Source organism: Microchirus variegatus (genome assembly GCF_963457635.1).
Source record: "Microchirus variegatus genome assembly, chromosome: 15".
Lineage (NCBI taxonomy): Eukaryota > Metazoa > Chordata > Actinopteri > Pleuronectiformes > Soleidae > Microchirus > Microchirus variegatus.
The window spans coordinates 19,408,335-19,423,697 of record NC_139816.1 but is presented as its reverse complement, the minus strand read 5'-3'; the positions used below and the strand labels follow the sequence as shown (position 1 = coordinate 19,423,697).

Here is a 15,363-nt window from a genome sequence, read left to right as displayed (position 1 = left end):
TTGTCTGAGTTTTCCAGATAGTGCTGATTGAGTGTGATTTGTATGCACGACAATCTCTCGGGTTTACAGAGAATTATGAGAAAAAGAGAAAAAAGATAAATGCCTAGACATACAGTAAATGCCTTGTTTATCCCAGAGGTCACATGAGACGGATCAAACTGGTTTGAATGATGGAAATCAGGGATGCATCGATACTGATACTAATACCGGGTATCGGGTTTTGACGTTGTCTTCATGTACTCATATTTGTCTTTGCAAAACTACTCCAATACTGGTGCACCCGATTCCACTTTACATATCTTCAAGTGAGCTGAGCAGGTGTGTGGCATTAAGCGAATGTGTCACAATGTCAGAAGTTTGGAAAGATTTTATGATAAGTGATGGTGACAAAAGTAGAACAGCCTGCAACCTGAGGCTCCTTCAACACAAGCAATTTGACAAAACATCATAGAGCATAACTCTATGTAAATACCTTGTCTTATATTCACCTTTTAATTAGCTTACACACATGTTTTAAGTGACCACCAAATAAAATAATTGGCCTCACTCTTTCAATACTTTTGGATGCATCTGTAAATGTTTAAACAGCAGCAACAGTATCCAGCGTGTATTTTCTTCACAGTCAAAGTGAGGCACATCAAATTTGTTTTTAAAGTAAGTTTTGCTGTAATGGTGTTTATTAAATACTCAGCGTCAGCAAGTATCACATTTAAGTAATTACTCAGTCAGTAAAAAAGTGGTGCATCCCCGATAGAAAGGGAAAATACTCATTATAACCAAGGTATGCAGCAAAGCATCTATGAAAACACAACATATTCAACCCTGAAGCAGCAGAATACCTCACTGGTCACTATATTAGGTACACATAATACCTGATAAAATGGACGATGACTGTTTTCTGTGTAACAGAGCACAGTAGAAGCAATATCATAGATGTATCCCCTTCACATGTGGGTTTCGATCCCTTTACATCTGTTGTGGAATATATCCGCGACCTGGGATCCAGTTCAGATCAACTGAGACCAGAATTAAGTAACTGTTTTCTTCAGTAATGACATCATGGTTAGGGTGAGTGGCAGCCTTTACAGTAACAGTAACAGTAACACCGCTCTGTCTCATTTTGGAAATGATGTACCATCAGTTTTTTTCCCCCTGATTTCCACACTGTTCCGTGAAGCCACAGTCTCACTTTATAGCACAAAGCTGTTGAACAATTCTCCCCCAGTAATGGCTGCCAGCAACGTCACCTGTGATGTTGTTCATCAGATGTGTGTGAGATGCAAGTGATGTTGTGACAATGAAATGTGCGAAAAAGTGAACAAAAAAAAAAAGAGAAAAGAAATATATATATAGATCCGCTTGAATCCATGTGGTTATAGAAGAGTTGTTGGAGCAGGTGGATGATGTGCATGTGCTCGTGTGTTACTGTCAGCTGCAGCTCGCAGGCTCCAGCTGAGGAGGAAAGTTGAGGTGAAAGTCAGTTGTCAGAAGCTCAGCGCCTCAGTGTGTCTGCGAGCAGCCAGTCTGCTCACTGACTCGGTCTCAGAGCCGCTTATTAACCACACACTTTGGATCTTTATTGTTATTATCAGTATTAATATTTTTTTTCTTTTGATCAGTTCATTAAGAAAAACGTTACGTTAATCTCGGGTTGGATTTCCTCCTGTCCGAGTCTGAGGGACGCTGAACCGAGGGAGCTTCTCCTTCTTTCCCAGGGAGCGGCGGAGGCAGGCGGGTCGCTTCTCCGGCGAGACTCTCGCTCTTTATAAGATGTCCCGTTTTAAAGCGGATTTATTTGGCTGCTACAGGCGACCATGACCATCGCTGCTCCACGGTATGAAACACTGGAGACAAAGGTGAGAGGCTCGGGCAGTGTGTCCCCTGGCTGCTGCCGGGGCGCGTAAACTTTTGAAGCTTTGCTGCGACGCGCACCGAGTGGCTGGTCAATGTGTGTGTGTGTGTTTGTGCGCGCGTCGAAATAAGAGAACGACTATTTTATGAACCGACAGGCACGATACCTTTTACTTATCTTTAAGCTCATCCTTTTTATTCTTTATTTCAGCAGCCCACCCCACGTTCCCCGTGTCTGTAAACGAAAAGCTTGCACACTTTCTTTGACAGAGATGCATTTTATTCTACTTTACGCACAACTCACCTGCGCCTGGAACAAATGACGGGCACGTGGACGCGCGTCACATTAATTCACATACAACTCTTCTCTCTTTAAGTAAAAGCAATTACATTTTAAAACGTGTGTTTTCTCAGCTTGGTTTAAAAAAGAAAAGAAAAAAGACTGGTGCGCATTATCTGGCACCTGTATCTCAGCACAGGTCAGGGTGATGCGCGGGGGGAGGCTCAGGTTGTGACTTCTGTGGGCCTGTAAATGCTGCTGCATTACAGACACATTCAGCTTTTATAAAGAGAGAGTCTCGGCAACCTGCTGCGAGGTTGACCTATGCGCCATGACCTTACCTCTCCACATCCTCCTCTCATCCATCCCTTCATTCACTGTTTGAGAGAATCAGTTAAAGGTGTGAGATGCATGCTGTGGCCTCCACTCCTCTCATAAACACCTCGCGCGTCTGTTATATGCCTCTTTATTGGGAATTTTATTGTATTGGCGAGATTAAAAAAAGAAGATATTAGTTGACATTTTACACCTTAAAATATGATTTTATTTTCAAATAATCAGTAGTAAATTAAATTACATTTCAGCCTTACAGCAGCTTTACAAAAACACACGCTAAAAAACAGAATTAACACTTTTTCTTCATATAAATTGTTGGTTGATTGTGCATTAATATTCACCAAGAATCAGATCTTGTCTTCCTCGCATGTAGTCTTCACTCTGAGACTGTGAAAATGTTTTTTTTTATTATTATTATTTAAAGCCACTCGTGTAAACTCCACCAATAGAGGTTCAAACTCCAGGTGATTCTCATCTCCCCCGAGTTTTTAACTGGTCCCAAAAGAGGATGGCGCGCTTAGACGTGGATGTGTGTGGGTATAATAGGAGGGGGGTGTGGTGAGCTGGAGACGAGCTTGGATGAGAGGAATAGGGGGGAGATACCATAGTAGGTGTGTGTGTGTGAGTGTAGTGAGGGGACAGGCTGAGTGTGCGTCTCATCTAACAGAGCTTAGGAGCGGATTTTCTTCCCCCGTCATCTTCGTCTGGGCGGTCGGTGGTGCGCCGTGCCGCGATACGCACGGCCAGCAGAAGACGCGCTGTTTCCGAGCGGATATTCACATCAGCTGAGTCTAATTGCTCTGATTCCTCTTCCAACTGTGTGATTGGCTGGGTGTGGGATCAATTCATAGGACTAGGTGATAGTTGAGTGAGGAGGAGACCCCGCGCGCACATGCAGGAGATATTTGGGGAAGGAAGGAATATTAAGACAGGGCGGAGAAGAGGAGAGACGCACGGCGGCAGGTCAAAGTTTGTTTTGCAGTAGTGGAGATATTCTTTGCTGCGGACATCACTCTGGCTCAGATTGACGCCGTCACGGAATGACACTTTGAGAGAGGATGATGGACACTTTGGCACCAGAGCGCAGAAATCCTCCCGTTTCCACGAGGCGCGGTGCTGACTGAAGCCCCCAGGACGGTGATCAGTCACTTATTTTCAAGTGGCAGCTGGGATTTCCTCATCCTTGATCGTTTTCTCCCCCCCTCGGTCGCCAAAACGAGAGTGAGAGAAATGGTGCGCACAGCGATTCCTCAGAGACTGACGTGCGCACTCATCACATTGCCGTTAAGGAGCGCATCTTAAAGCAGAGCCTCTTTCTTCGTTCATGTTCACTCTGAACTTGTTGAACGGCGTCAAAGAGCAGAGGGAGCAGGATATTACTCTGTGCACGAGCGAACGTTCAAGAGATGTAAGTTTCACCTTTTCATTGCTGAGTTTACTTCAAGTGCGTTGAAGAACAAAATCGTATCAGTGCGTAAAAGTGTCTCGTTAATCAGCGGTGGAAAATGACTTGTTTTTTTTATCTTACGTAATAAATATAAACGGCGCATATACAACTTTCAAACCTCTCTGAACTATAAAGAAGGACTTCAATTAAAATGTACACACGAGGTCACGTTTAATGCGTCCATAACTTAACACAATTTCCTCAGGTCATTTTTTTTGCAGGCGCCCCCTCGTGGAATATTTACCTAATCGTTTTTATTATTTCTAAGATATATTTACTATATTCGAGTTCAGCTCAGCCGTGTTTTTCCACTAATCAGTTATTTAAGAGATGTGCTCATTAATCATGGTTGACCCCCGGGTTCAGGATGAAGGCACATGATGAATGGATGAATATAATGTCCATTTAAAGTATGAGAATTACAATGTGAGTGCTTCCTCTAACTATAGATGAGTTACTGATCATGTGACACTAAACATTACAGTTTACAGTCACAATCAACAGTCTGTTTAAATGTGTACTCCTCATATAAAATGACAGCCACAGTGACTCATTCTTTTTTTTTGTGAGTGAAGAAGCTGTTGCTTTAAACATGTGGCTGTTCCCACCTTTTTCCACTGTATTTCCTGCCGGAGAAAGCGACCTGGCCGAGCACATTCTCCAGAGCTAAAGTGGATATTTTAAGTCTCCACACATGTCACTGTGTTTGCAGAATAATGTGTTAGCAGCCTTTTAGGAAAAGTGTTTTTAATAATGCATAAGGTGTTCCCGTGTCACAAAGAGAGCACGGTTGGTGTCGAGGAGAGGCAAAGGCAGGAGGGGAGGGACGGAGGGAGGCGAGATGTTGTCTCACTCTCATTGGGTGTCCTCTGTGTCGCCGTGTGTGTGTGTGTGTGTGTGGAGCTGGAGTTACTGACGCCCGAGGGTGTTCAGCTCGACTTGGGGCAGCTTCGCCACCGTCACCCTGTCAGAAAGGGCTGCCTCGTGTTTACACTGTGTGCGTGTGGCAGCTTGAGCTGCACAGGGCGAAAGGGGGTGGAGTGGATGGAGTAAGCCAGAGGGAATGATAGACGACTGTGGCAGAGGCAGCTGGTGGAGGCAGGTTGAGCACGTCTCCGGCGCTCAGGGACTCGCTTGTCTTCAGAGGCCTGACCCGAGTGGATGTGAGGAGACGCTGCAGACATACAGAGGGCAAGCATGAGTTTTTGATTGCGCCACCAAATCTGAGATTTCCTTTATCCTACTTTCCGGATAGAAAAGTCCCTCGACCATGAGAAACAGACAATCTAAAGTAATGAAATTGCTTGCAGGTGAGCAGCGTGGTTGAATTTCTATTGCATGTATCACACCACAGGTGGAAAACAAGCCCTGTGTTGGATCTGTCTGTGGAGCCACAGCTTTGATTCCCTCTGAATTTGCCCACCCATCTCCAACACAGTCAGTTAACCAGCTGTCAGCACTCCACACATTCACTACCTGTCATCATTATTAAAAGATCATAAGCCTGCCCATTCAAGGCGGCGACATTTTAAGGAGTGGGAAAGAGCTCTAAGTGATGGGTTGACTCGGAGGCAAGCCCCAGGGATGCATTATAGTTATGCTCGCTGCTCGACAGGAAGGCTGGCTGTCATGTTTGCATGACCATGCTCCAATCTCCATATGTTTATTCATGAGGACAGTGGCTCTATCAGCAGGTTGTTAACAGAGAGGATTAGAGATTCTGGAAAGGCAGGCAGAGATAACAGGGGACTGGATCACAGAGAGCAGGCATTTTTTTTTTTTATTATTATTATTTTTATTTTATTTCATCCTTTTTTTATGTAAAGCCTGGTCAGATTCCATCTTCATCCATCTTTCATCTGCTTGTGACTGTGTGCACTACCGTTTCCCCCTGCCTTTCTCGCTCCTGTACTCCTGTTTCACTTAGTAAGGCACTGGTGGGGAATATGAAACAGGTAGAGTCAGAAAAGATGAAAGTATGCATAGACAGGACACAGGCAGGGTCAGAGCCTGCCCATGTGAAATTAAAAATAAAAGAAAGAAAAATAGCCCAAATATCAGTGGTAACCGTGTAATTCTGAGCACATGCTTTAGAGCTAAAGTGGACGTTTTATTTCTTTTAATTTTAGGACACTTATATTTGTTGAATTTCTATTCAGCCAGGCAGTCAGGTGTGATAGAACTCGCCTCGTGGGCCACTATGTATAATTCCTGAGAGATTATGACCTGATATTTCTGAAAAGTGTGTCCCAGGTGAGGAAAACTGGGCCTTTTTGATTAAGGAACGGCTAAAAACTCATTTTCTGGGGCGGTGGGAAATGTTGGCACGGCCCGGCCGACAGTGAGGAGGAAAGTGCTGATCCTAAACAAACACTGGTCAACAAAAAATGCAACAATCAATATGAGGAAAAATTGAAAGGAGGAAAGGTGGGAGAAGAAGTGTTTGCTGACAGAGGAAGGAAAACAGTTTTAAATTAAATTTGCAGATGTAGTCCGAACTAGGATAAAAGGCGCTGCAAAAAAAGGGAATGAGCAGCGTGTAAAACGAAGGCCGTGTTTATTGTTGTTCATTGGAAGACATGCATGATTCACAAGTGACTCTTTGAACAGTAAAGAGCTGATGCGGGGACACACATGTAACGTTTCCCCCCGCGGTTTGGAGAAACACTCAGTCACGCTCGAGTGGCCCTGGGGATGAAATCAAAGTGGACACTAGGGGCTGTTTCTCAGGCTCGGGCCGATGCAGAGAACCGCACGAGGTTGGGGTGTAATGGGCGACTGTTTCGGTTGGTGGCACTGGTAGTGGGAGTGGTTGTAGGTGTGTGTGTGCGTGACCTAACTAAGGAAACAAACCCTCACAGGCCATGTGAAAGATTCATGTGATTGAATAGAAAATGGAGCTTGCAGGTTGCAGCCTCAGCGGGTTTGTGCGGCCCCTCCATCGTTTCAGGCCGGCTGTGACCGTACAAACTGTTCTACACTCAGTGGTTTGCCACACTAATACAACGACAGCCTGTATTAGTCCTGAAATAGTCACTTTTATTTTGTATTCAAGTTTTTAAAGCGACCTTCACTGCGCAGAATGACACGTGTGCCGAGTTTCTCTGTGCTCACACTAAATATGAGCTTGACATGTGAATGCATCTGCGCGACGACACTCACACCACGGTCCAGTACATTATACAGATTATGTGATGAAATAACACACACATAACACCCTAAACTTTGGAACACACTGCCCTTAGATATCAGGGAATCCAGCTCACTAGATAATTTTAAAAGAAGACTTAAAACTTAAACTCGAGCCGTCAACTAGCTCCTTTTTATGCCACCCTGTGTTGTATTTTACTGTTTTATTTTTATATTTTGGTTTTTTTTAAAGTTAAAACAGGGTTTTTACTTTTTTACTCTTCCTTTTCATTCCACCCTGTGTTGTGTTTTATTTGCTTTTTAAATGTAATGTTCCTTTATTGTGAAGCACATTGAGCTGCAATCCTTGTATGAAAGGTGATAAAGTTTATTATTATCATTATTATTATTATTATTATTATTAGTAGTAGTAGTATAATAACTAAATTAAGGCTGAACAACTTGTTGAAAATATGTAAAAATTGCATTTTCTTCAGTCAGATACTTCAATTATGAACTGATAAAAAGTGTTGGAGCATTACTTCACATCACCAACAAAACACTAGCTACTGTGTGTTCCACTGCAAGGATAATATATATATATATATATATTTTTTAATTTGTGTGGATAGAAACATCAAAAAGAGAATAATTAAGATGCAGCCTTTAGCAATTTGTCAATTGCAATGTTTGAAATTGTTGTTTTGACTGCAAAAATACAATGAATTGTTCAGCCATAAAAGAACTGCTAACAAAGGATCGTTGAAGTACGTTGATCGTTATTGTTTCTAATGGTTTTATATGCACACGGGTGGATAACAAAACAATCCTCTCCATGTGTGAGCAGCTTCAAATATAGTCAAAAACCAACTTAATTTGTTTCTGCTTCAGTGTTTGACTCTTTAAAGTCCTTTTTGACATCTAACATTTGGCGTTTTGTTGACATTATGCTTGTCAGTATGGACAAATATAGACTTTGACAGTCAATCTAAACTGGGAGCATTATGACGTTGAAAGGCAAACCTTTTTTTTTCTTGTTTAACATAAAAAATATGTTCTCAACCTTCACCTTCTTTGACCTCCCACTGTTACTGTAAGTGTTTATAGCCGCGCGCCTTACAGTGCAGTGTATATTCCTGTACATAGCAGAATTTCAGACTTCCTGTGAGCACACCTCCTCTGATGTCCTCAAAACTGATCGATGGTTGGAGGAAGCAAAAAAAAAGAAAAAGAAAAAAACCCCAACAACCTTTTTTGTCACTTAAAATGCACGCCCACACTTCTCCCATCTGCCTCTCTCTCCCTCACCTCGACTCCACGGGGCAACAGAGGGTTATAAGCAGGGAGTAATGAGAGGAAGGGGCCACTGTGTCCAGGATGGCGAAGTGATAATGACCCCTGCTTTTGTGATCTCTTTTGCTTGTTATGGAAGCCTCGCCAGAGCGTGTTGTCTCATTACCCATGACTCAAGCCTCTCTTTATCCAGAGGTTGCATGTCAAGCACGCACACACACACACACACACACACACACACACACACACACACACACACACACACACACACACACACACACACACACACACACAACACACAGAGTCACTCTTTGGCCATCCTTTACACGCCTCCTTAACACGTTAATATTATGTCTCTTAATGGGAACAGGAAGCTCAGAACCAAGAGTTCCTCTGGATAATTGGCTGCTTCTTCACCTGCTGACATCTCCCCCATTGACATTCTTACATTTTACATCGGAGGTTCTTCATTTCTCCTTCCTCCGCCCTCTGACTTGCACCACTTGCTCTTTTTCTACTGATTGTGCAGTGTTCATCATCTGCGGCAAAATTAAAGCCCAGTTTCCAATCACATTCGTGGATTAAACTTGTTTTGAGTGATAGGGTGGATTTTTTTTTATTTTGCTCTTTCACAAATCGTATTAAATTCGGGATATGTGCGACGGCATATATCGTAAATTTCCATTTTCATTTACTTTTAACCCATGCAACTCAGAGCATTTCGGCTGATTTTTTCCCATTACTATGTTAAAGCGTACCTTATATACGGAGACTATAAGAATGTGCAACATAGAGTGTCTTATATCCTTTTTTTTCAGCACAGCATATAGGCAATCTGATAATAAACACACATGAGCAAAAAGTACTCAAAATGATTAAAATTGGATTGAATTTGTGAAATTTGGAAATATGTCACAGTTCATTGTTCGCTTGGCTCGTTTTTACGAAGAAAAACAGTCTATTTTGTGACTTCTGCACAATTATTGCTCCTTCATATCACTACTAAAAATGTATCATAACTCTGACTAAACAACACATAATAATAAGAAAAAAGGGTATTTTTTAAGCCTGTATATGTGACTTATAAACACATACTCCCAGGATGTCCATATAGAGTTGTGTATTTTTCCCATGGCAATTTACCATGGGTGCACCCGTGGTGCAGATCTGAGAATTTTTAGAATAATGTTTTTAGAACTTTACCCCCGATCTTGGTTATTTCTGTGAATGATGATTTTAACAACCTAATTCAAATATCTGGTACAGATCCAAATATCCAGTTCACCATTATGACACACTCAGTTTGTATGTTGAATAAGCTAAATCATGTATATGAATGTGTGAAATCTGGCAAAGTATCGTCAGGCCGACGTTCCAATAAATACCATTCGCGACTACGTCACCTCGTCAGTGTGCCACATCATGTGCACATGTATGCGCGACAAGAATATCCTCCCCCAACTGCCGCTGTTCTCAAAAGCGTCTGTTCCACGTGTCTGTGACTTTTAATCTCCATCAGTCACCTGCAGTGTAAAATCATCAAACCTGCGTGAGAATCCTCTATCCACAGGTTCAGCTAACTTGCATCCAGCTGTGTTTCTGGTCACAGAGAAATTACAGCGATGGTAACGCTAATGATTGCATCACACATCGAACACCACATGAAACAAACAAAACAAAAAATAATATATAAATTAAAATCCCCATGGCATTAATTCAAAAGTGTAGCCTTATATGTTACGTGTCCATACACAACTGTTTTTCCATTATTGTTCAAATATTTCACAGGTTGTGTTGCTTTGCCATTAAACACACTGTGAGATTTTTGATGATGTACTGGGGGAGTATAATAATTTCCATCTAGTCGTCCTAATTTTGTTGAAATAATTCTTGCACACTTTCTGTAAATCACATAAACTTTATTTCACTTCTCAAATATCACTGTGTTTGTCTCCTATATGATATATTTAACTGAAATGTATTATCCAAACAACCAATGATTTATAAAGGAAAATCATGAACATGTACAGGGGTGCCCAAACTTTTGCATACCACTGTATAACCTACTGCATTGAAACATGGGGAAACACATTTAAATCTTATAGATATTCCGTTTTTTATTTGACAAAAAAAAAGATAATTAAATCTCATTAGAAAGAACCTTTGAGCCCTGTATACTGTGGGAATGTGTGGTATGTATACGTCTGGATGAGTTAAAATTATACGGATAAACAGCATAAGTTTTACACTTATTTTTGTATGATTTTTAATTTCTATTTTTTTGAGTATCTTTGTGGCATTTTTCTTTTGTGAACATTTGAGCTGAGTCATGGGTTGATTTTAAAATCTTATGACATTACATACCTGCAGAAGAATCTCACATACTCGACATTTTATGGTTTTATAGCAAATGTGTGTTTTAATGGGGTCATAGAACATTTAAATATCTAATTCGAGATTTTCAAGATGTCAAAGAAGACTTTTCAGATTGATGGCAATGAGATCTGGTGTAGGGGAAATAATTTTAAATGATCAAGCGACATATTTGAAGAAAAAAAACAAAAACAATCTTTAAGCGAAAGGAAAAGATGGGCCATGACCCACAATGGTTGGCAGATATAAATGAATGCGTTGTATCCAGGGAAGTAAATCACTGCATGTGATATAGTGCAGTGGCTCCGGCTGTGGACAGATCTACCATTTAACAGATGAAACTTGAAAACAGTCACAGGGTATTTATAAATTGCAAACTGGGACTGAATAAAGTTAGTTGCCACCTCGTTATCTTCAACTGAGTTCTCACAACCAGACTCTGAGCTCAGCTCTTTCATTCATTTGGTGAACACCAGTGTTGAACCATTTCTGCCATCAAGTCCAAACAGCCTGATAACAAGAATATTACAGTCTGGTGTCTACACCTTGTTCTTGTGTCTGAAAAGTTATTTAATTTACAGAACTATTCACCATTATTTTATCACATTTGTTTCATGACATCCAGGTAAAAACTCTATTAATTAATATGTTTTATAGATAACAACGATGATGCAAATGTATTTCCAGAGTTTTAGTTTCCTGTGGATCTTGGTGTCCGTGCTCTTTGATAATATGGAAAATATTAGGATTCAATAGAGCTGATGTTGCCAATTTGGAATACTGTGAGTCAAGAGGATATTTTATTCACTGTGTGATGGAAGCAACATCACTGTCTGTTATTTTCTCGCCACTTTATATGTCTTTATTAATAGCAGTTCCCACGGACTAAAACTGAAATACTGAACTGGAACATGCTAAAGTTGCTGTGTAATGTTTTAGACATTGAAACATGTTATTTCCTCATTGTTTTTTTTTTCTATCTTAATGTACACACTTTACCATTGTCGCCCATGCAGTGTTGATTATACAGGGCTAAGGGTGGGAGAGGTAGCTGTAACACGGAAGAGTGAGAAGAGTGTTTGATGTGAAAGCGGTGCGATCCAATTTAACCTGATGGTGTCACTTACGGATTTTGTTTTAGTCTTCTGATGCACAAAAATACCAACATGGCACCTCTTATAAGCTTTCATTCACACGTACACCCGTTTACCTACACCGTGACGCCAGCTAGTGTTTCCTTGTTGTCAATATTCAACCCCCCTCCTTCTTCTCTTTCTCATTTCTCTGCAGCCGTATTGCCACACAGGACGCAGACCATGACTGACAGCAAGGCAAGCTGAGAAGACCTGTCACTCATCTTCCTAACAGCGTGTCAGGGGGCTATCTCCTTTTCACCTCGCCCCACCCCTCTGCCACCTTCTCCTCCACTGTCGTTCTCCCTCCCTCAATCCTCTCCTATTATCTTCTCAATGGGTTGGTAACCTCAACATCATCGTCGTATCCCCTGCTCCAGAGCGAGACATAGTACAGACGAACAACACACTTCTGAACCAAACCCTCGCTCCCTGAAGGGACTTTGGTATGCCTCCTTACTCCAGCTGAGTGAGCTGCAGTAAGACAAAGAACAAGAAGGAGCCCTTGCTCGCGCACATCTTCAGGAGTTATACCTCCTTGAGAAGGAGCTGAAAGAGAGGACCAGTCATGCGATTCCATTTTGCATTGACACTGCAGGCGCTGTGGACCGCTGTTTGCCAGGCGGCCATGCAGCACTACCCTGCGGCGTGGGGCCACTACGATGTATGCAAGTCGCAGATTTACACAGACGAAGGCCTAACCTGGGACTACATGGCCTGCCAGCCTGAGGCGCAAGACATGACCCAGTACCTGAAAGTTACTTTGGATCCCCCCAACATCACCTGTGGGGACCCTCCTGAGACATACTGTGCTCTGGTAAGTACAAGCAAAGGAGCAGAAATCCAAAACCCTTAAAACAACTCTTATATGATCTTTAAGCCCTAAATACACAAATAAAAGACATACATGCATCAATAAGCACAGGCACCGTGACCATGTCATGAGAAAGGGCTGGAAATTACTGTTTTTTGCGAGATGGTAAATATGAACAGCTAAGGCAAAAACTGCATTGGACTGATATCAGTATTGGTAGAAATTCAGTTTATATATTGTGATAAAAGTGGTAATTAGCCATCCCTAACTGCAACTAGTAAAATGTTTTTTTTTAAAGTGTGTATACCATGCTACTGCTAGACTTGTTCTGACCTCAAAGCTGCAACAGAAACTTTCATAGCCTGTGTGGCTTAGACACATGGCTGCAGATGAAGAACTAGAGGTTTGTGCCCATTGACGTCACAGTCCTCTGTTTAGAGAGCTGCTTCTCAGTGTGCACGACAAACACTGTCTGATTTGCTGTCGATGCCGATTGCGTCCACAAAAACCTGCTTAATGTGAAAAAACACAAGTGATTCAAACACTGCCATTTTTAAAGTGATGTCGTAGTGTGTCCATTTTAACCACAGCTGGACGAGTGAGTGGTTTAAAAATTCGTACAATCTCTTGATGATGTGGCGCACATGTGGACTAAAAATACATCAGTTGTATGAGATCATAAATGGAGCACAATTTATGTGCAAATACATAAATTACGTTCGTAACTCTCATCGTTGTGCTGCTTCCATGCTCATGTTGGCCCACTATAATTACACATCATAGTATAATAATCAGTCTCAGCATTCACCACTGATTAGTTTTTTTTTATTCTCAAAATGCATTTCCATACAATATTTAGCCAGGTTATCCCGGTAGCTACTTAGATATTCATATCCACTCTTTTGGATCAAATTAAATGTACCCAGTTTCAGGACAAAGAGCCATAATATAGGCATTTGAGATTTTCTTCTGGTGCAAACAAAATGGATTTGTCAAAAACAAGTGACACTGCTTAGAAACTGCAGTAACAGGTCTAAAAATATTGTCACTGTGAGCTTGTTAACGCACTGACATCAACACTTAGCCGTAAGCACCATTTTGTTTGATTGTTTTCTTGATTTTTTTTTTTACTTAACCCACAACAGAAACGATGCAATTAAAATTTAACCAATTAACCTTTTTGTTTAAAAACGTGATTTCTTCATGCTGTTTTTCAACCAAAGCATTTTCATAATGAGGTCGTTTGGGGGAAAAAAAACTAGCTCAGTTTAATTTAGTGAAAGAATCACAAATCAAATTTGCCACAATTGACTAGTTGATAAAAAAAAGGCTCCATATTGTTGCACAGAAGTAAACTCCTCGTGCCTCAGATGTGCAGCTTTGTTAAATGAGAGGGATTTAAAATTTAAACAGCGCAATAAAAAGCAGTGATTGGATGAGTGGTTTGCCCCGTTAAAGTTGCTGTGATGCTGCGAAAAACATCGCAATCAAAAGAAAAAAACATAAATCCCTGGTGGAGCTTGAAAATAAAATGAGCGAAAGCTGCATATTAGGTCAAGTATTTAATTATCAGAAACCGCTCTGTTCCGCTCTCCAGGTCCCTCTTTTCTTTTGAAACTCACAGCTGGTCGCTTGCGATTAACACGCAGTGATGAGTCCATTTTGAGTCGTCGTGTGTTACCAAGTCATCAAAGATTCCCTCAGAACAAATGCACTCCACTCCAACGGCTTCAAGAGCCCTTTAGATAAACACTGAGATGTTCCAGGAAAGTAGTAACTTGAGGAGTATAAATAGACGGTCGCATCAGCAGAAAGTCAGCTGAGAGCGGAGAGGGATTAACAAAACACAGATGACAAAGACAGTGAGAGAATGATCAAGAGGGAAGTGAGAGGGAGTGAGCATGGAAGAGAGACAGTGATTCCGAGGACTCAGTGCAAAGCAAACCCTGACTGCAGAACTAATATCTCCTGCGTGGGGCGATATGGAAGCTCCAAAATGTGAATTATTCAACATGTTTTGTAGCTAATGTGTTTTATTCATAGGACACATTATTCAGCCCGACATCTCTCAGGCACTTTTGAAAACTCCCATGATCACCCAATGTTGGGTAAACAGGCGTTGAGTGACGCGGCGGGTTGAGGTGGTGAGATGCCGTTAAACCGGGCGAGAGGTCTCATGACCTACGGTTCACACTTGAACTTGAATCCGGTTGTAGCTTCTGAAACTGGTTGAATCGTGTGTTAATGTCCATCAGCTGGGTCTGATCTGAACTCAATCATTGTAATTATTATCATCATGATTACAAGCTTTTTAACAGTCTGATTAGTGCCTATTAAATTAGCGGCAGTTAGTCTCGTGCTGCTTGCCTCATGTCACCGCCAGTCAATTTGAGAGGAGTGCTTCAATTAAAGACGCAGTGGCTGGATCCCCTCATAACCTTTTCCTCTATGAACTGTACTCAACTAATCACAAATCACACAAACGCCAGTGAAATATGACCCCCGATGCTTACCATAGAAGCTAATTGGTTTATGTTTACCCCTGACAGTAACATGGCTCCAGATCAGCATTGGAATAATTATCATTGATATTCCAGCTACTCTGGCAGCCGGTGTGCAGCTACAATGCCAATAGTTGTTTGTATCGTAAGTCGGATCATTGCAGATTCAGGGCAATTATCATTAGGCCATGTTATCGGAGAATTTC

At 41.5% G+C, this 15,363-nt stretch overlaps 1 protein-coding gene across 3 annotated transcripts in view; it reads left to right on the top strand.

The window, feature by feature from the left end:
* Nucleotides 1-12,410: 12,410 nt before the first annotated feature.
* Nucleotides 12,411-15,363, top strand: part of ntng1a (netrin g1a) — a gene marked incomplete at both ends in the record, with an annotated part of 97,491 nt that continues 94,538 nt past the window's right edge. For all 3 annotated transcript variants that reach the window (XM_083901641.1, XM_083901640.1, XM_083901639.1), the window contains one exon: nt 12,411-12,659. In XM_083901641.1, the coding sequence (XP_083757767.1) occupies nt 12,411-12,659 (249 nt within the window). The remainder of the gene's footprint in view (nt 12,660-15,363) is intronic.